General features: G+C 45.3%; 1 protein-coding gene across 17 annotated transcripts in view; it reads right to left on the bottom strand.

Moving 5' to 3' along the window:
• ATPSCKMT (ATP synthase c subunit lysine N-methyltransferase) overlaps window positions 1–22,398 on the bottom strand; it is a 251,901-nt gene that overhangs the window by 220,238 nt on the left and 9,265 nt on the right. For 12 of the 17 annotated variants that reach the window (XR_007408276.1, XR_007408277.1, XR_007408280.1 and 9 more), the window contains exon 4: window positions 21,518–21,568. Coding sequence is in view for 4 of the 17 variants with exons in the window: in XM_025451424.3 (XP_025307209.3) it covers window positions 14,140–14,340; window positions 21,518–21,568 (252 nt within the window). In the remaining 13 variants the exon portion in view is untranslated. The other 5 variants (XM_025451424.3, XM_049105799.1, XR_003138839.3 and 2 more) reach the window with 4 other exon arrangements.

Here is a 22,398-nt window from a genome sequence, read left to right as displayed (position 1 = left end):
AATAAAGTACACAGAGACAACCAAATAATTGGATGATTAAATTAGGATCCAAAATCCCTTAAAATCCTGTGGCAGCAGGGCAAATCTAACATGACAAAACTTAAAAAGAAAATATTTAAATTTTTCACTTATTTCAAAAACATCACACATACTTGAGTCAAAAAATAATAATAATAACTCCAGGGGTGCCTGGGCAATGCAGTCAGTTGGGCATGTGACTTTTGGTGTCCATTCAGGTTATGATTTCTGGGTCATGGGATGAAGTCCCATGCCGGGCTCCATGCTCAGCATGGAGTCTACTTGAGATTCTCTCTCCCTTTCCCCCTTTCCTGCTTATGTTCTCTCTCTCTCTCAAATAAAAAAAATACAAATCTTTTTAAAATTCCACTGACATAGTTTATATAAGAATATAAGAATAGTATAGTATAGATGACTTATCAGAAGCCTAAGGAAAAGTTCCATGTGAGTTGAGTATCAAGCACCAGTCTAAAGACAAGTTCAGTGCAAGGAAGGAGTTGTCTGTTGCCCTCTGCCCTGGTTGAGCCACATCTGACTCTGTATCTGGCTCCGAAACCCACACCTCAGAAAGATAGTTTAAAAGGGAGCTTCGGGGCAGCCCGGTGGCTCAGCGGTTTAGCACGCCTTCAGCCCAGGACCTGATCCTGGAGACCTGGGATCAAGTCCCACATTGGGCTCCCTGCATGGAACCTGCTTCTCCCTCTGCCTGTGTCTCTGCCTCTCTTAAATAAATAAATAAATAAATACATACATACATACATACATACATACATACATACATACTAGCTAGCTTCTGTCAAGAGGAGAGTTACCAGGCTAGGGAGGGTTGGTTTGTATAAATAAACATGAGAATGGACAGGAGAGAGTCCTCCAAATCTTTGGATTTTGGATTTCCCACGGAGGAAACATTAGATTTGTTTGGGGTGGTCCCCAGCGGGCAAAATTAGGGCCAGCATGTGGGAAGTGCCAGGGAGCCAGTTTGCAGCCATGTATACAGAAGGCATTTCTAACAGGATGCCCTCAGGTAAAATGAGCTGCTCTAAGAGTTAGGAGTGAATCCCAGAAGGCCCCAGGCAGGGACACCATAACCAAAAATGAAATGTTTCAGACGGGAGTTGATGGTTATTTAGAATCAAGAACCTAAAGTTTCCATTCGGCACTATTTGTATAGGTCACCTTCTAGTCTACCCAGGACGTCCTTTCTTACACAATACAAAAAACAAAGAAGAACATGTCTTGGCTTCTAACTTACTGTTCACAATTTGGTGCTAGGCACAACCAGTTCTAAAAGTCAACACCAAACTCTCAGAGAAGGCAAGAAAGAGCAGTGAGAAAGGACGCCAGGGGCAGGAAGTGGACATGGCTGACAGCAGCCAGGGAGAAGTACAGAGGGGAGGTGTCCCGGGAAGAGGCTCTCCCCTAGAGCTGCTCACACACCCTCCACACAAGCCCACAGACTTGCCCCCACCACCCCCTACCCTGAAGTCCCTTCTAACTCTGGGGTCCTGCAAGCTACTGACCTAAACCTCACAAATCCTGTGCTTCTCTCTTCCCATTTTATGATAAAGATGTGTATCAGGAACAAAAGGGAAAACACACACACACACACAAACAATATCTAACCAGTAATACAAGTCACTGGAATTCAGTTCCCCACCTTCACAGAAGTTTAGCCCTGAATGCTGACGAGTTTGACCTAAAACACACTAGCACTCAGGTGTCCCAGAGTCTGACCCACCACTGTGTGTGGTCACACCAGCTCAGCATGATCATACCAGTTGGGCATGTTCACACCAGCTCAGCATGGTCACACCCACCCAGCATGGTCACACTGGTTCATCATGATCACACAGGCTCAGCATGGTCACACAGTTGACCACAGTCACACCCACTCAGCATGGTCACATCCACTCAGCATGGTCACACCAGCCCAGCATGGTCACACCAACTCAGCATGGTCACCAGCTTGGCATGGTCACACCAGCTCGGCATGGTCACACCAGCTCAGTGTGATCATACCAGCTCAGCCTATTCCAGTCCCTCGTCATCACTGACCAGTTCTCTCCGGTATATGCTTTCAAAAGTAGCATCTCATATGTGAACTGAAGCTAATCTCCTACCTGTACATGTGAAGTTTAAAGAATTAACTTTTTGTTGAAAAGTCATATATATGGTTTAAAAGTGCAAAAAAGTACTTTAAAATCTCTAATCAAAGGGGTCTTCCTCTCACCTCAGATCCCAAACCCCACCCACCCTCCCCAGAGGCAAAAGCTGTGTCTCACATACTCATAGATTATTTCTGGCAGGGTATATTTGGGAGAGTCGGAGAAGGGGGAGCACCATGTGTCAGCATGTGAATGTCCCTTTTCTACATAAGTGGAGGCAAATATCACAGTCCTGCCCCTTGTTTTTTACACCTGACAACACTCTGTTCTGCTACCGCACCTGTTCCTATAACACCAATTAACTCCCATACCACTGCTGCCTGGGGAATGATGTCAGAATAGCCTGGAAGTTTCACTGGTTTCTGTGAGGTTCTTTCTTCAAGGGGAGGTTAGCTTTGAATTATGAGAACTGTAAACTTCAACACGAAGAGCAGTGCCCCTCAACCTGTCAGTTGGATTTTTAGAAAATGTAAGAAGAATGCCCACCCCTCCTCAGAGAGGGGCTCCCCAGCCTTGCAGTCCTGGGCTCACAGCAGGTACAAGCCCTCCAGTGCTCATCTGCACTGTGTTGTTCCCCTCAAGCTGGCATTCCCATGCTGGGTTGTTTTTGTAAAATTATTATCCCCTCGGGCGGTCTCCAGAGCCACGGAGCTGCCTGCCTGGACTGTCACGTTATCTCCCCAGACACCAATGATTGTTTCTGTTAATGCCCTGATTTCAAGGTTGCAACCATTCTGAGTGGTCTCCCATTAACCCTGCTTTTTTCCATAAGACCGGCTAGGCTCCATGTGCATTCTGGAAGAAGGCGCGTTCCAGCAGAGGAGCTCTAAGCTCTACTGGAAATCACACATGCGGGATCCCTGGGTGGCGCAGCGGTTTGGCGCCTGCCTTTGGCCCAGGGCGCGATCCTGGAGACCCGGGATCGAATCCCACATCAGGCTCCCGGTGCATGGAGCCTGCTTCTCCCTCTGCCTGTGTCTCTGCCTCTCTCTCTGTGTGTGACTATCATAAATAAATTAAAAAAAAAAAAAAAAAAAAAAAGAAATCACACATGCTTCAGTACGCTTCACTCCGCCGCAGCGTTTTGACGGATGCTCCGTACATATATACCAACGCGTGCTCAGCTGGCCTCAGCTGACCCACCCTTAGGCTGTGTCCAATTATTTGTTTACTAAAGTGAGGCTGTAATTAACGCGTAAGATGTTCTTATGGACTTATTTGTGGCCCCCCAAAATTCATGTACTAAAGTTCTAATCTCCAGTACTCAGGATGTGACTGTATTTGGAGACAGGGCCTCTAAAGAGGGCTCTTTAAAGATGAAGTTAAGATGCGGTTGTTAGGGCAGGTTCTGATCCAACAGGACCTGTGTCCCTATAAGAGGAAGAGACATAGGGGAAGCTGGTACCCTGGGGAAGGGCCCTGTGAGGACACAGCGAGCAGAGAAGGTAGCTATCTGCAAGCTAAGCAGGGGGCCTCAGGAGAGACTAGTTCCGCCAACACCCTGGTCTGGAACTTCCAGTCTCCAAAGCTATGAGGATGACACATCTGCTGTTTCAGGGCCCGGCCCGTGCTGCTTTGCTACAGCAGCCCCAGCAGACAGTCGGACGTGCAGACACCCACAGGTTGCTTACTGTCCAACAGACAGGTGATATGTTTGCACTGACCCATGTCTAGGAGGTGGACCCACAAAGCATGGGATAACTCAGTTCTGCTCAGAAGATATAACTTCCTCTACCTATTTCTGAATGGAGGGGACAACTCTGAAAAATTGGCTGTTTTATCCTCTCTTGGGCTTGTGTGGTTTTTTTTTTTTCAAAATTAAAAACATTTATGTATCAAAAAACACTATCAAATAAGTGACAAGACATAATCAATGAAGACAATATTTATAAAGCCTTCAGTCCATTCTTTTTAAAATTTAAATTCAATTGGCCAACATATAGTAGTACCTCATTAGTTTTAGATGTAGTTTCCAATAATTCATCAGGCTTATGCTTCTAACTCAAGGACCACTCTGTGCCTATCTAAAAAAGATTTATTCTGATTCAGAGACAGAGGATCTAAGCCTCAAAGTTATTCAAATGTTGCTAATGTCTAAGCTACTGAGTAGATGGGATTGATTCAGAGCAGCAGAGCCTCCACACGCTTGGCCAGGCAGTGACAAAGAAGTCACACAGGTGCTACTGTCAATCAGGCCTGGGTTTGAATACCAGCTCCACTCTTTGCTAATGAGTGCATGGGCCTTTAGCAAACCCAGTATTCACTAAATGCCTCAGTTTCCCCACTGAGAAATATCATCTCTACAGTGCAGTTAGTACAAGAATTAAAAATAATGTATCTAAGAGACCCAGGATTGGTAGACAGTCAACACTTGAGAGCTATCCTTGTTATCATCGTTTCTGGGCTATGAATTTCTATTCCTAATTAACATTTTCAAGTCAAGAGAGACTCGTGACCATGGTCTGCCTTTCTGAGCTGTCTTGGAAATGCCAATCAGGCAGTCTGGGCTGGGGTAAAAGCAAATAAAAACTAAGAATCTTTTATTGAAGAGACTGTCCTTTATCCAGTGGATAGTCTTTCCTGCTTTGTCGAGTATTAATTGACCATAGAGTTGAGGGCCCATTTCTGGGTTCTCTATTCTGTTCCATTGATCTATGTGTCTGTTTTTGTGCCAGTACCACACTGTCTTGATGTTCACAGCTTTGTAGTACAACTTGAAATCTGGCATTGTGATGCCGCCGGCTCTGGTTTTCTTTTTCAATATTCCCCTGGCTATTTGGGGTCTTTTCGGATTCCACACAAATCTTAAAATTATTTGTTCCAACTCTGAAGAAAAACCATGGTATTTTGATAGGGATTACATTGAACGTGTAGATTGCCCTGGGAAGCATAGACATTTTCACAATTCTTCCAATCCATGAGCATGGAATATTTTTCCATCTCATTGTGTCTTCCTCAATTTTTTTCAGAAGTGTTCTGTAGTTTTTAGGGTATAGATCCTTTCCCTCTTTGGTTAGGTTTATTCCTAGGTATCTTATGATTTTGGTGCAATTGTAAATGGGACTCCTTAATTTCTCTTTCTTCAGTCTCATTGTTAGTGTATAGAAATGCCACTGATTTCTGGGCATTGATTTTGTATCCTGCCACATTGCTGAATTACTGTATGAATCCTAGCAATCTTGGGGTGGAGTCTTTTGGATTTTCTATGTACAGAATCATGTCATCTGCAACAAGGGAGAGTTTGACTTCTTCTTTACCAGTTTGAATGCCTTTTCTTTCTTTTTGTTGCCTGATTGCTGAGGCTAGGACTTCCAGTACTATGTTGAATAGCAGTGGTGAGAGTGGACATACCTGTTGTGTTCCTGATCTTAGGGGAAAGGCTCCCAGTGTTTCCCCATTGAGAATGATATTTGCTGTGGGCTTTTCATAGATGGCTTTTAAGATACTGAGGAATCTCCCTCTATCCCTACACTCTGAAGAGTTTTGATCAGAAATGGATGCTGTATTTTGTCAAATGCTTTCTCTGCATCTATTGAGAGGATCATATGGTTCTTGTTTTCTTTCTTGCTGATAAGATCTATCACGTTGATTGCTTTACTAGTGTTCAACTAGCCTTGCATCCCGGGGATAAATTCCACTTGGTCATGGTGAATAATCTTCCTAATGTACTATTAGATCTTATTGGCTAGTATCTTGTTGAGAATTTTTGCATCTGTGTTCATCAGGGATATTGGTCTATAATCCTCCTTTTTGGTGGGGTCTTTGTTTGGTTTTGGAATTAAGGTGATGCTGGCCTCATAAAAGGAGTTTGGAAGTATTCCATCCCTTTCTATCTTTCGGAACAGCTTTAGTAGAATAGGTATGGTTTCTTCTTTAAACGTTTGATAGAATTCCCCTGGGAAGCCATCTGGCTCTGGACTTTTTGTCTTGGGAGGTTTTTGATGACTGCTTCAATTTCCTTGCTGGTTATTGGCCTGTTCAGGTTTTCTATTTCTTCCTGTTTCCATTTTGGTAGTTTTTGGTTTTCTAGAAATACGTCCATTTCTTCTAGATTGCCTAATTCATTGGCGTATAGCTGCTCATAATATGCAATCCCTATCAAAATACCAAAAACACAGGAAACAGACACATAGATCAATGGAACAGAATAGAGAATCCAGAAGTGAACCCTCAACTCTATGGTCAACTAATATTCGACAAAGCAGAAAAGACTATCTACTGGAAAAAGGACAGTCTATTCAATAAATGGTGCTGGGAAAAATGGACAGCCAACTGCAGAAGAATGAAACTAGACCATTCTCTTACACCAAACATAAAGATAAACTCAAAATGGATGAAAGATCTAAATGTGAGACAAGATTCCATCAAAATCCTAGAGGAGAACACAGGCAACACCTTTTTGAACTTGGTCACAGCAACTTCTTGCAAGATACATCTAGGAAGGCAAGGGAAACAAAAGCAAAAATGAATTATTGGGACTTCATCAAGATAAAAAGCTTCTGCACAGCAAAAGAAACAGTCAACAAAACCAAAAGACAACCTACAGAATGGGAGAAGATATTTGCAAATGACGTATCAGATAAAGGGCTAGTATCCAAGATCTATAAAGAACTTATTAAACTCAACATCAAGGAAACAAACAATCCAATCATGAAATGGGCAAAAGACATGAACAGAAATGTCACCAAAGAAGACACAGACATGGCCAACAAGCACATGAGAAAATGCTCCACATCACTGGCCATCAGGGAAATACAAATCAAAACCACAATGAGATACCACCTCACACCAGTGAGAATGGGAAACATTAACAAGACAGGAAACAACAAATGTTGGAGAGGATGTGGAGAAAGGGGAACCCTCTTGCCCTGTTGGTGGGAATGCAAGCTGGTGCAGCCACTCTGGAAAACTCTGTGGAGGTTCCTCAAAGAGTTAAAAATAGACCTGCCCTACGACCCAGCAATTGCACTGCTGGGGGTTTACCCCAAAGATACAGATGCAGTGAAACGCTGGGACACCTGCACCCCAATGTTTAGAGCAGCAATATCCACAATAACCAAACTGTGGAAGGAGCCTCAGTGTCCATCAAAAGATGAATGGATAAAGAGGAGATATATGTATACTATGGAATATTACTCAGCCATTAGAAATGACAAATACCCACCATTTGCTTCGATGTGGATGGAACTGGAGGGTATTATGCTGAGTGAAATAAGTCAATCGGAGAAGGACAAACATTATATGGTCTCATTCATTTGGGGAATATAAAAAATAGTGAAAGGGATTATAGGGGAAAGAAGAGAAAATGAGTGGGAAACATCAGTGAGGGTGACAGCACATGAGAGACTCCTAACTCTGGGAAACGAACAAGTGGTGGTGGAAAGGGAGGTAGGCAGGGGATTGGGGTGCCTGGGTGACGGGCACTGAGTGGGGACACTTGACGGGATGAGCCCTGTGTGTTATGCTATATGTTGGCAAATAGAACTCCAATAAAATAATATACAAAAAGAAAAAAAAAGCAGCTAGGAATCTGACATTTCTCCATTACAAATCCATGTTTTAGTCAAATTCATATTAAAGCGCTCCTTAACAAAGTGTAAATCCCCTTGAAAATGGGAATGTGGGGCACCTGGGTGGCTCGGTGGTTGAGCGTCTGCCTTTGGCTCTGGTCGTGACCCCAGGGTCCTGGGATCAAGTCCCGCATCGGGCTCCCTGTGAGGAACCTGCTTCTCCCTCTGTCTGTGTCTCTACCTCTCTCTGTGTCTCCCATGAATAGATAAACAAAACCTTTTTTAAAAAAACAAAAAACAATGAGGGGATCCCTGGGGGCTCAGCAGTTTAGCACCTGCCTTCTGCCCAGGGCATGATCCTGGAATCCTGGGATCAAGTCCCATGTTGGGCTCCCTGCATGGAGCCTCCTTCTCTGCTTCTTTCTCTGCCTCTCTCTCTCTCTCTCTCTCTCTCTCTCTCTCTCTCGTCTCTCATGAATAAATAAAATCTAAAAAAAAAAAAAAAGAAAATGGGAATATGGAATGTGACACCTAAATCAAAGGTTAGTGGACACATGGAAGGAAGGCCATGGAATGAAGGAATAAAGCATGGGTGCCTGGGACAGGTGAATGCCAGGGAGCGAGAAGGGACGGTCTTTGGAAAAGCAGAAGCTCCGGCTGCCTCCCAAATGTGCTGACTGCTCACCCTGAGCACCAGCACATACTAATGCCTTGTGACACGCCCAGCTATCTTTACAGCAAACCCCGCAATACCTCGCCACTCAAACATAGCCACCAAGCTTGGGACACGTGTGGGGCTCGGTGGACTTTCCTGACATTGGGATTAATTATCATAAAAGGTCATTTCATTGCCCAATTTTTCACCCTATGATATTCCAGAAAAGAAAATTTCCTGGACTCTTCTTGTGATCAATGAGCTACTGTTTTATCCTTCTCTGGTAATAGTCACACCATAATATTAAATTAGAAAAAATAAGATTGAATTTCCCTCACCAATAAAAGTTATATGATTTTTTTTTTTGTTCATGTTCAATTTGTATCAGTCCATTGGGTCACAAGTGTGCCAATTCCAATATAACCATAATGCGTCACTATTACAGGAACACTTCACTCTGCCTGAGAGGGTCCTGGATGACTCAGGTTTTCTATTCGAGTGCAGACACTCTATTGTGTTATTCAGATGGGAGATCTCCTTACATTTATATAAATATCCATCTTTCTATTTAAATATATGGTCTACACCATTTTGGAGGATAATGAGATCTTTATGTTTAACGCATGTCATGACAAGTGCAATTTTCCTTCGTCATAAAATAACCTACTGCATAAAAGGAGTTCTTAAGGAAACACAACCCTCAACTGAATCCTCTGAGGGGGGCTGAGATACCAGGGATGGCAAGGGCTCTGCTCCCGCCCCAGTTCCTGGGCCCTCGGCAGCAGATGGGGGCAGCCTCCTACTCCACACGACTGTGGCCTGCTCCCTGGTCTGAGCCCTTCACCCAGAGAGAAACCTGTCACTCCCTCATCTCTCATGGCCCTGTAAACTCTAAACTCCTCTGGCCTCAACTTCCTTACTCTAACTTCCACTTGTGTGTCCCCAATCTTTGTGCTCCTCAGTTTAACTTCTCGGCATGGAACCTGCATGATTCATCCCATCTCCATGGCCTTTGGCTCAGATGCCAGACTCTGGCCCAATCAGCCGGAGGAGAGTCAGTGAGCCCCGGGTCCTTATAAGACTGCTCCCTTGACAAGGCGATGGGTGGGACAGTGTCACATAGAAGGACAAGGCACCAGTAGTGACATTATTTCTCCCAGGGGCTTCAAGAATGGTCCCCTGGTTCTCATCAGAACTTAGGGAAGACTGTGTTCCCCGCAGCCAAGCCCTCTGGGCTTTAACAGATTCCAGCCTTCTCCAAGCATTACCACTTCTGAGCCGTAGCTCTGATAAATCTTATTGTCATCCATCAGCATCCCCGAAGTTTCAAGATTTCGGCTGCTTTTGTTTGCTATACCAGAGTAAAAAGCTGCCCATGGCCTTCTGTTGGGGGAGGCTAAGTATGGCTGGGCTGGCGTTGTGTGAAACGCCCTCACTGCTGCAGGCCGCTCTCATGCCTAGCGCTCCCACTGGGTTCAGCTCAAAGGGTTCCAGCGGTCCTGCTAAGGGTAGAAAACTCATGGTTGTTTTAGGTCATTTTGAGACTCCAGATGGATCTCTTCTACAACATCTCCACCAAGTGGCTGCCCAGCCTTCTGCTGCAGTATCTCCACTGAGAAGAAAGTAACTATGTCCAGAGGCAACGCATTCTAACTTCAAACGACTTTATTAAAACCATACTTCAGACTGATCTTAGCTTCACATCCTTTCAGCACCAACGCCAAAAGCCAGGGTCAGGCCTCAGGGCCGGTTAGAACAGGCCTAACTGCAGGTTAGTAAGTAAGTGTAGTAAGACTCTGTGCTCCTGTGTCTGCTTGTGGCTGAGCAAGTTGACCACAACTCCCTGTGCTTAGGAGAAAAATCACTAGACCATGCCTCCTCCCTGAAGGTGAGAACGGGGTGCTTCCAAACACGGAACATCCTGGCACCCAGTCATGTTCGTGACCACTTTTTCCTTTCTTCTCCTGCTTGGCAAGCCTTCACACATTGGGAGCTCTGTTCCTGTTCTGTTTCCTCCAAAGCTCCTCTCATGCAGGGTAGACATCCACAGCCTCTTGAACTGTGCCTCGAAGGACAGGTTTTCAAGCCCCTTTACCATCTAGAATTCACTTATCAACACAGCTTCCCTTGTTCCTCTAGCTCTAGTTTGTTTATACCATCCAGATTGGTTTAGGGCCGAACTGCTGAAAGCATCCCCCGTGGGACCCGGGGGGGCACAGAGGGAGTCCCCCCAGGGAAGCCTCCGTGGCGGTGCCGGCCACACCCCCGACAGATACGCAGACGGGGCTCCAGTGGAACCGGGGGGGGAGGGGGGTCCACTCAGCCCACCGGCCCTGACCATTACGTCAAGCGGTTAGCTTCCCGCTCTCCCCAGCTGGCACTGGAGAGAATCCTCTCGAAGCTTGGCTCCCTTCAACCTCCTTACCTCACACGGGCCAAGGAAACGATGGCTAGTCTGGATGGTGCTGGGTGTGGCTCTTCCAGCTACCGGCTGGCCTCTGACCAGCTCACTGCTTTCACAGAACACAAGCAGCTTAACCACCTGCATCCATTCCTCTCGGCTCTGGGCCTAAGAAGTCTCGGATCACGGCAGCCGCGGCGGGGTCTGGAGCGAGGCCGCCTCCTGGTTCAAGGCTGGTGGTCTTCCCACTCACGCGGGTGGGCGGAGGAGCTCTCTGAGGCCGCCTTCGCAGGGCACTACTCCCATTCAAGAGGGCCCACCCTCAGGCAGAGCACCCTCAGCCCCCCTCCAAGCCCCGTCTCCCCGGACCATCACACCGAGGGTCAGGATTTAATCTAAGGACGCAAACTGCGGTCCACGGCACAGCAGCTCCCCTCAGCAGCCCCACCTGCCAGGAGGGCAGTCTGAGTGGTTTTCTTCCCTTCTTTTACCAATTCCTTTCTAATCCTGAGGAATTATCTTTCCCCCTGCAAAACTCCCCGGGTGCAGGGATGCGGTAAGGCTCTGCTGTTACCCGGTCCTGCCCGTGTCCCCAAGGACAGGAGGCCCACTGAGGACTCCTGCCGTCAGTGAAGGCTGGATCTGAGTTCAGAGCCCTTCTGACTTGGTACCCCAACCCCACTCTGGGAGCGGGGCATCCCCCCGTGAGAGTTCTCCGTCCCTCCCGAATACTCCAGACGCACGTCTGACCTTGCCAGCAAGTGCATTCCCCCCGCAGCGCCTCCAGACAGGGAGCGGGCCCAGGGCCATCTGCCCTCCACACTGCCGGGCCCCCTCGCCCCACTTGAGACCCACCCCCATTTGGGTCAGGCCACCACAGGGCACAAACACCACCACACCTGTGGGAGGGCAACAACACGGGTTCGGGTTTGTCCATGTAAGATGTCCTCCCATTGGAGGCTCCGAGTCAGTTCAGCAACTCAGTGGTATCGTCAAAGACCCGCAGTCTATCCAGCTTTCTGCTCCACCAACCTCCTGGCTCCCAGCTTCACTTTTCCCCTGGTGGCTGCAAAACGGCCGTGACAACTGCAGGCATTACTGCTTTGTACAGCTGCCCGAAGACAGGGGGGATGCTCACTCCTCAAGCACCTCCTTCTGTTAGCAATAAGCTCTAAGCAGATGTCCCTTCACACTTCACTGGAGGGAACTGGATCACATGCCCATGACCCAGCACCCACCCTGACACCCAGGGCATGGGATCAGACAACTGGCCCGGCCCAGTGTCCCTGACACCTGAAGGTTCTGGGGTTACCCAGAAAGAGGGGAGATGGCCATGGGATCAGAGGGAGCAGTGCCTGTACACCTTCAGCCAGTACAGGTGCCTGGGTCAGAGACCTGGAGATTCTGGTGCCAGGCCAGGTGTGAAACGCCCCACTGCGGCCCAGAGGACTGCAGATGGTCTAGGAGACACACATTACAGCACAAGCTCAGAAGACTCCTGCCCTTGAGAACATCTATGCCTTCACGGCAGCTCTTTCCTACCCCTGGCCATCAGGAAAGTACCTTGGCAGATGTGTAGTGTCCAGCTGTGAGGTTTAAACATCAGGAATCTTGCACTGTTTCCATTCTGTTTGGCTGTGACTTGTCACAATGTATGCCATCACTCAGCAATGGTGAACATAGTGTATTTATTTGGAAGAGTCTCAGTTCTTAGATCTTTTAAACTTGGTTTTATATCCTCTTGGTGGAGCTAAGCATTTCAGGAAATCAGAATGCTAGAATTGGCGGAGGATCCAAGAAAGCCAACCTGGCACACCTGGGGAAGGCAAAGCTTGCAATCTTGGAACCAAGCTTTTAGAGAAAGGCGCATTCAAATGGGAATGTGCTCTGATCATTGACCCCAATGTCAATGGAACCTCCAGGTCTGGTCAAACAGCTCCTGTTAGGCTATGTCACCACTAAGCTCTATCCTATTTTTGTTTGGTTATTGGTTTTTTTTTTTTTTTTTAACTTTAAATTTTATCAAGTTAGCATTTATCCCTTATTTCAATCTGCCAGACATTTCTGAATCCTACTTGGCATCAAAAATAGTAGCTCTTACTCCCTGCCTTGTGTCGTGTGCAACTTCTATGAGAAAATTCTTACAGGTCACTTACAGGTTAAAGACACAGCTGAAAAAAAATCAATTAAAGATCTTACAAACTCCATAAGTCTCAACACTTCTGTGAAATGGTCCATTTTTTTCTGAGGTTGTGGGACCAAGCATCATCTAATCCTTGGGAAGCTAAAGGAGAAACCCAAAATGGCAAGTTAAATATGCCTTTGCAGATAGTCTGATGCTTGCAGAAATCCACCAGAAGCCTGTCTAGAAACTTACTGCTGTTTACAGACACAAATACACTCATGTACACACACATACATCTCAGATTCAATAAAAAACAGTAGTCCATGTGGAAGGAGCCTCGGTGCCCAACGAAAGATGAGTGGATAAAGAAGATGTGGTTTATGTATACAATGGAATATTACTCAGCTATTAGAAACGACAAATACCCACCATTTGCTTCAACGTGGATGGAACTGGAGGGTATTATGCTGAGTGAAGTAAGCCAGTCGGAGAAGGACAAACATTATATGTTCTCATTCATTTGGGGAATATAAATAATAGTGAAAAGGAATATAAGGGAAGGGGGAAGAAATGTGTGGGAAATATCAGAAAGGGAGACAGAACGTAAAGACTGCTAACTCTGGGAAATGAACTAGGGGTGGTAGAAGGGGAGGAGGGCGGGGGGTGGGAGTGAATGGGTGACGGGCACTGGGGGTTATTCTGTATGTTAGTAAATTGAACACCAATAAAAAATAAATTAAAAAAAAAAAACAGTAGTCCACTAGCCTTGGAACAAATTATTCTTAATTTGTGATATATATATTCTTAAATGTTCTAGAATATGAGGACCTACGTCCTTTAGAAAGTTTTACCATGAAATAGACAAAAGAAAGACATAAATCTTAAGGATGAATCAAGTTGGAGAAATCTATAAATATACCCTGTTTAAAAAGTGCTTCTTTTCATCTGGCATTAAGTCGTATTTTTTATTATGTGAAAAGCTGTTCACATCTTCCCCGCACGTCGATGTGATTATGACTCATTCATATTTTCATGTGTCTGAGTGCATGGAAAGAAGTCAGACCTCTTTTTTGAATACACTGTGAAATGGGACTTTAAATCTACCTGCTGCTCTTAACTTCTGTTTGTCTTCCAAAAGTTAAGGAAAGGAACAGTAGTTTTTCATTCCATACTGAAGAATAATATACTCTTTGCTGAAGACACAGATGGAAGTCTCTATAAAATCGAAGACGGCCAACACCTGGGAAACCACGCTTGATAAAAGTCTACATTTGAGTGACTGACTGGGTGTGCGCTGGTCCTTGGGGCCTCTTGCCTCTCAGAGTGCTGATGTCATAGGCCCACACAGTATCTACCCCCTCCCCGGTGACATGGTCTGGGGTCCAGCCAGGGAAAGGGAATCGGCAGGCAATGACTCTGGCGTCATCCTCAAGTTCAAGCGCAAGTTTCTCCTTCAACCGCAGCATCTGTGCAGAACAATAGCCGTTATTTCAACAAGCGGTGAGTTGGAGGAAAAGATTCCCAAGTGTTCTTTTGCATCTTAGTGCCTGAAGATACCTTACAAAATTAGGAACTGTGGGGGTGTCTGGGTGGCTTAGTTGATGAAGCATCTGCCTTTCGCTCAGCTTATGATCAGGGTCCTGGTATTGAGCCCCGTGTCAGGCTCCCTGCTCAACGGGGAGTCTCCTTCTCCCTCTCCCTCTGCTGCTCCCTGCTCCCATGCCACTCGTACACTCTCTCTCTCAAATCTTTAAAACAAAATTAATAACTGTAAATAAAATCCCTTCAGAGCATAAATACATTATCAAACGATCCATTAAAATGCAGAAGTCACATTAACAACAGGGGCACCTGAGTGGCTCAGTTGGTTAAGTGCCGAACTTGATTTCAGCTCAGGTCATGATCTCAGGGTGGAGACTGAGCCCCACCCTCAACAAGGAGTCTGCTTGAGATTCTCTCTCCCTCTGTCCCCTCCTCCACTCTAAAAATATGAAATAAAGTACCCTTATTTAAAAATAAAGTGAGAAGCAGCTGTAAATTATCTGCCCACCTAGCATTTCAATCTATCCTGTCTCAACTACTTAACACATTTTCCCACATTTTAACATCTCTGAAATCAGGATACATGTTACAATTGACATAGTCTTAGAATTATGATTGACAGTATTTTTTTCTTTCTCAATAGCAATGGTGCATACTAAAATTAACAGTACTGGGGCGCCTGGGTGGCTCAGGTGGTTAAGCATCTGCCTTCAGCTCAGGTCATGATCCCAAGGTCCTTGGATCAAGCCTCGCATCAGCTCCCTGCTCAGAGGGGAGTCTGCTTCTCCCTCTGCCCTCTGCCCACCCCACCCCCACCTTGTTCATGCTTGCTCTGTCACTCTCTCAAATAAATAAATAAAATCTTTAAAAAAAAAAAAAACAAACACAGTATCTAGCTTCAGTGAAATATGGTATTACTAAATTGGACCATGAAAAATATACTCGTTCTAACTTAAATTTAATGAAATATTTCATGATTCTTCAAAAATTTATCTTTAATGCACTGATAACTTCATAGTCAACACAACTTATAAAAAGTAAAATCCTCTTATTTATCAATTTTGCATCCTTTTATTACCAACCTACCTGCTAAAAGTATTGATGTAATTATATCAGCAAATTAACAACCACTTTAAAATTGATCTTCAGATCCTACCATCTTTACCTCCTTCTTTTGTTATTTTGAAAGAATTTCAAATTTACAGAAAAGTCACAAGAATAGAACAAAGAATTCCTATATTCCTTCACCCAAGTTCACCCATTTTTAATAGTTTGGCATATTTGCTTTATGTAATTTGCCCTCTTTCCCTATGAATACTTTTCCTAAACCATTTGAGAACAGGTTGCATACAACATATCCCTTTGTTCCTTGATACGTCAGTGTTCTCTGAGACACAACCCCAGCTCCGTTATTAAATTCAGGAAATTTAAGATTGTATTCCAATCATAATCTCAAAGTCTTCCAATTCCGCCAAATGTCCCAATAATATCTCTTATAACACTTTCCCCCACAATGTCATGCTGCATGTAGCTATGTTTCCTTTGTCTACTTTAACCTGGAACAGTTCCTGCATCTTCCTTTGTCTCTCATGACAACATCTCTAGGAAGTCGGGCCATTGATCCACCGGTGGGCCCTCACCTTAGGTTCTCGACTTCTGCTCACAATGACTCGGCACACACATCTTTGGCAAGGCCCCACAAGTGGGGCTGTGAGCTTCTCAGGGCCCCACAGTCAGACGCCCATGGGGACCTTCTGCTGTGAGAGTGATGGTCACCACCCAGTTAGGGTGATGCTTGGTGTCTCGGCAGTGGGGTTGCTAGTTTTCCCTTATACTGAGCAATTTGCCAGAGGTAGCCTGAGACAATTAAATATCCTGCTGCCCATTGAAATGTCCCTCACCAGATGTAGCATTCTTGGTGATTCTGGCCTAGGTTAATTTTCACTGTATGGTTACAAGGTGGCAATTTGCTAATTCCATCATTCCTGTCAGTCCATCAGACTGACAATAGGCATTCTATTGCAAGGAAGAGCTCTCCCTTCTTTCTGCCTATGTACCTATCGTTGTAAATATGAGCCCCTAGATTCCTATTCTGTACAGTGGGTTCTGATCCACTATCATCCTTGTGTCTTCTGATACTCAGACTATCCCAGCCTGGCCCCTGGGAGCCTCCCAAGTCGCCTCTCTCCCCTTTGGATGCGCCCCCAAAATACTCTGAACACTTCCTCATATTTGGGCTGAGCAAAATGCCCCAGGCTTTTGTTTTGATCCCCCTAAGCCCTCAGATCAGCCACCTCTCAGACATTCCTGGTTCCTCTAAATGGGAAATGATATCTTGAAACCAAGATCTGAGCAAAAACTAATCCCTTAAAAAAAAAACTAATCCCTTTAAAACTAACCAAATAAATCAAGACAAACAAATCAATAGTGCTTCTATGAAGACTTTTTACTCCTGACCCCTGTCTTTAAAAAGTGTCTTGAAGAAAGTCCTCCATGTGACCTCTGGCTACAGTGAGCCAAAACTCTGATTCTTTATTATAATTAATACCAAGGTAACCAAGAAAAAATTCCATTAAGAATGGGTTAATTTTACTCTTTTAACAGCCAGTAAGAGAATTCTTAAAAAAAAAAAAAAAAGGTTCCTTGAGGGAAAAATTAAATAGGCAAAGAATGAGACAATATGTGTTTTTTCAAAATATCAGAGGATTCTTACAGCAATTTTGTTCATAAAAAGATCATTGTAAATGTATTCATGTTATCATTATTCTTCTTTTACAGTTTCTTTTATTTCCCAATGACTGTCATATGCTAAGTCAAGATAAACCTACAAATGAAAGAAGCTATTTCAATGGTAAGAAATTAACTGAGTCAATCGCACATAAATATGCAATGAGCCTGGGTCTTGATATCATGCACAAAGAGAGGCAGTCATGTGTCATGTCTGTCTAATGGAATTCAAAATTATTCATACAATTAGAGATTTCAAAGTGACACGAACTCATCATATTCTAATTACATCTTCAAAATTTTGAACATAAGTTGAAACCAGCTCAAAGACATAAGCCAAACCGCCATGCCCATGAGCAGCTCTTAAAAGTGTTCAAAGGCTCCCTCCTCCCCAAAACACTGGCTTCACTTGACTTCTAGGGTAACACCCCCCACCACGGGCTTTCCTCCTACCCAACCCCTCCTCTCAAGCCCTTTGCTGGGTGCCCCTCACTTGTCAGAGGCCAGAGCTTGGGCCTTGACCGGTTCTGCCCTGTTGGCGGGGGACCTCAGCCACTCCTGGGCTTCAACTCCTTCCAAGAGCCCCCTCACCTCCCCAAGCCCCAGAACCCCTCTACCCACCACTGCCAACCACACATCTCCACACACGTCTCAGGCTTCCCTTTTTTTTTTTAATCTTAATTTTGTTTATTTGAGAGAGACAGCAAGTGAGCAAGCAAGTGCAAGTGGAAGGAGAAGCAGACTCCCTGCTGAGCAGGGTGTCAGATGCGGGGCTCCATCCCAGGGCCCCGAGATCACAAGCTGAGCCCAAGGCAGATGCTTCACCGCCTAAGCCCCCCAGGCGCCCCCATCTCGGGCTTCCTGCAGCTCTGCCTGCCTGTCCCAGCTCGGCAACAACAATGCACTTCCAGCATCTCTGCCCAAACCCTTGAGGAATGGTTCCTTTCTTCCACGCGCCAAGGGGATGCGCCGGCCCACCCTGCTGTCTCCATCCTCCACCACCTGCAAAACCAGCTTCTGCATGCTGGCACGCACCTACCACCCCTCCTGCCTGGCTGCCCGCAAGAGTGCCTAACCTGTCTCCTGGCTTCTACTCATGCCCAGAGTCCACACAGCAGCCTGGATCCTCTGCAACCCAGCAGTCCTCCGCTCCTCTGCCCAAAACCGCCAGGGCTTCTGCATTCCACAGCCCTGACTGCCTCTCTGACCTCACTCTCCTCTGGCCTTACTCACCCTCCTGCTGCCGCTGAAACCCAGCAGGACACAACCTGGGCGCCTCTGCAGGGACATGGTCTCTGCCCCCCTCTCCCCTGCTTTACTCCGCCCCACAGCACTCACCCCCTCCTGTTGTACCACATTTTTTTTTAAAGATTTTAATTTTTTTAAGTAAGCTCTATGCCCAGTGGAGAGCTCGAACTTATAACCCCAAGATCAAGAGTCACATGACCTACTGACTGGGCCAGCCTGGCGCCCTTTTTATAGGGACTGCCTTTACTGTCTGCTCTCCCCACTAGCACCGAGGCACCTCGGGCCAGGGGTGGTTCTCTTCTTCATTCACTAAAGTACCCCCAAGTGATTAGCATGGAGTCTGGCACTTTGTGGTACTGAATAAATACTTGTCGAATGAATGAACAAAGGATACATGGTCCCATGGTGAATCATTTATCTTTATCAGAATACGATGGTAAGATTTTTGTTCATCATTTCACAACATGATTCGTAACTAAAATTAAATTAGGCAGTCTTTGAAGTTCCGAAATGTAATAGCCCACCAGGAAGTATCCTTAACAGGTATGTTTCTACCATGCTCGTTCGTTCATCTGATGAGAATTTCCGGAGTCACAACTGCGCTGGTGCCACGGTCCTAGGGGTCTGGCAGCAGACACAGGCCGGCCCTTACTCGTGAGGCTACAGTGCAGTGTACGCGGCCAACCTGACGAAGCCCTCATGTAAGGAAATGTGTGAGAACTCACTATAGAGAAGACAGAAAACAGGCCGCTGGGGTTCATCTCATTGGGCAATCAGGGATGACTTCCTGGAGGAAGGGACACTAGACCTGCAAGTGGTCAGGAGGTATTCACCAACGAGGCCCAGAGCTGGATGGGATGTGAAGTCAGAAGGAAGGACACGGCTCACGCAGTGGAGTTCAGGGGCTGAGAGAAGGATAGAAGGCTGGTGCGCAGAAAGCTGAGGGAGGCAGAGGCCACTCCACACAAGGCCTTGGGCCAGGTAGAGCGTTCACACCTTATCTTCACTGCTTTAAAGCAACAGGATGTCGCAGTTGGGTTTTAAATACGGACATGATTGATCTGTTTCACATTCTGAAAAGAGGAGCATGAGCTAGAGTTATATGTGGGTATTTACCACACTAGGACTGGATTTACCAGATCCAAATGAGATTCCTCACCCCTGGAGGGTTAGATACCCACCAGGATTGAAATGAGTTTCGAGCCATGAAAGCACAGAGCTGTCAGGAACCATTGGTATGGGATCAGAAGTAGGGTGGATGATCTTTAATTCCAAGTTTCTACTTCTCCAGCTCCCTACGTATTCTCCTGGCCCCAGGAGATGTTGGTGCTACATGGGCTTCGTTGGGCCACACAGCCATGCCAGCCAGTGATCAACAAGAGAAGTGCATTTCACTAGCAGACGGCCCCAGCAGGGCGCCCCGGACTCCACAGACAGCAGAGCTGCCCTCCTGACCCTCTGACAGCACTTTCCTCCCCATTACTACTTCCACACAGATGAAGCTCTATGAGGTTTAAAAGTGGGACCCTGCACCGACGAACAAGCCCCTGTGGGTCCTGTGAACAAGCCACCTATGTGGAAAACTGCCCAGGGGCTGAATCCCTCTCACTCCACAGAACATGGCTGCTTCATGTTTTCAGCTATTCCCCTTTTTCTTGGGAACAGTGAAATGGTACAACTTCTTTATTTAAGGTTTCTCTGTATACAAACAAATGGGCAATAATTACAAAAGCATTCATCAAAAAAACAGGAATCTTATTTCCCCAAGTGAACAACTCCAAAAACTGGCCATGCTCAAACATGGTAGACCCACAAGGAATTGGAGCCCACAGGCCACTGCTGCCCCGTCCCGGGCGGAGCTGCTACGGCCTCAGGCCACCCAGGGCCGGCCTCTCACAATGGCATGGAAGTCGCAGTAAACATCTACTTTTACTTTTTATAAAGCATGGAATTCAAATTAAACTTATTTGCTCCAAAAAAAAAAAAAATAAATAAATAAACTTATTTGCTCCAAAATGCTGATTATTCGAAAGGAATGCCCGAACATCATCAGGAGTAGATAACCGTCAAAGTCCATAGCAATGCTCAGATATCAAATTGTTTCTTTTAAATGACTAGGGATCACACTGCTTTTCATTTCTATAACAGAAGTGTGAACACCCATATATTATCTTAATTTTGGTTTACTAAGAATTCCAAACATATAGAATCCTGCTACTTACAAGAATATGTAACCACAGCACTTCTAAATCGACTTAAGTAAAAGTGGCATTGTACCAAAGCTCCTAATAGTAAGAAAAGATTTCTCAAACACTGAACTGTCTTATACAAATATTAATGTGTGATGAAGAAAACAAAAAAGTAAATTTCCCTTCTTTTCTAAGTTAAAAACCATCCATATCAGTTACACAGTGGCATTTCAGCAAACATCCCATTTTTCCAGGATTATTATGGTCACAATCATAGACCTTGAAAAGTGAAAAGGGATTTCTTTCCATGGTCTGTAAACCAACAATTACAATAAAAACATCTCATCCTGGTCGTCTTCCCAAAAGCTAAATTTAGAACCATTTACAGTACGATGCCACCAGGATGTTTTCACTTTCTAAAGTATGTAATCTAAGTTCAATACAAATCAGTCAGCTGAGGTCAAGTGACAGTAGTCAACGCTCATCCACCCTGAAAACTGCCTCACTATGAAACCAGAGGCCTGATCAATTCGAAGGGAACATGCCATTAACTCTCCCAAGTAACTTCAGCTGGATATTAAGTGAGCAACCTCGAAAATCTCCAACTACATTAGACAGGGGCAGGTCATACAGGAGTTTCCAGATTGGAGTTTTTAGGGCTTAGGTAGATCAATGAGAATTTGATCTGAAGCAGAAGTTTGAACAACATGACTGCCCCTTTTACAATTATACTTTTAAGGCCCCACGGTACTTTGTCAAGCCAGCAAGCTGAAATCCCATGTCCTCCCAGAATCTCTGGGGGTGAGGGGGCTGCCATTGGGTACACAGGCGGGCAGCCACATGGATGGGCAGCCACACAGATGTGACCTGTTAGAGCTGGAGGGTCTACCCAAGACCTACAGCCAACCAACCAGGGGACAGGAGGGTGCATACTCACCATCTGAGGCACACCAAAAATAACGACGTTTGAGTACTGTGAAAAAGTAACCTAAAAAAGAGAGGCAATAATGCACAGGTTAATTTTAAAAGGCCAAACATCAAGCTTAACTTTTGTTTCAAAAGGAGTAGCAATTTCCCATTTCGACAAATAGCAGGATTTTTACAAAGAGTGGCTCCCTTTAAGATTTCACAGAAATCCACATTTACGTGTCTGTTAATTCAATCCACTACAGTTCTCCAGACACCTCCCTTAAGTCATTCCTGTCATCCTCAAGGATGCTCCACGCAGGGTCCGCCCAGGGGTCACCTGTCGGAAATGCCAGTGACTCGTCCAGTGACCATCTGGTGGCCGCGCCAGTTGCCCTGTGCCATTGGTGCCCCAGTCCACACTTTTCTACTCTTCACCATCACCAAACTAGCTCAGCAAGAGCATGTGACATAGGACAACCACCTGTCTTTTATGTTTAGCCATTCTTAAAATTCTTGTCCCTCTCCTCTAAAATACTAAGTAAAAATTGAATAAAATGATCTTTAGTTGAAAAACTGGGGGGGGGGGGGGGGGGGGGGGGGGGAGTGCTTTGCCAGTCAAAATTCTTATTGTCCAATAAAAGTCTTATTTACTCTGCAGGGAGATCGTTTATGTATATACAGAATAAAAAACAATGCAAGCAAAACTCATGTGAATTTTTATAAGCTACTGATGACAATATTACAGTGGGAAGTTCTTATTTAAGAAAAAACATTTTATGGAGCATTTCTAAAGCAAAACTACAGGACATTTTTTTAGAGTACAAATAAACTGGGAAGTATCTTATACATTATGAAAACCAGAAAAAAAACATAACAAAGTTAGTAGATTCTGTCTTTTGCACTCACCTC

Source organism: Canis lupus, chromosome 34 (genome assembly GCF_003254725.2).
Source record: "Canis lupus dingo isolate Sandy chromosome 34, ASM325472v2, whole genome shotgun sequence".
NCBI classification, from domain to species: Eukaryota; Metazoa; Chordata; class Mammalia; order Carnivora; family Canidae; genus Canis; species Canis lupus.
The sequence above is the reverse complement of the archived record's forward strand: the minus strand, read 5'-3'. Positions and strand labels throughout refer to the sequence as shown.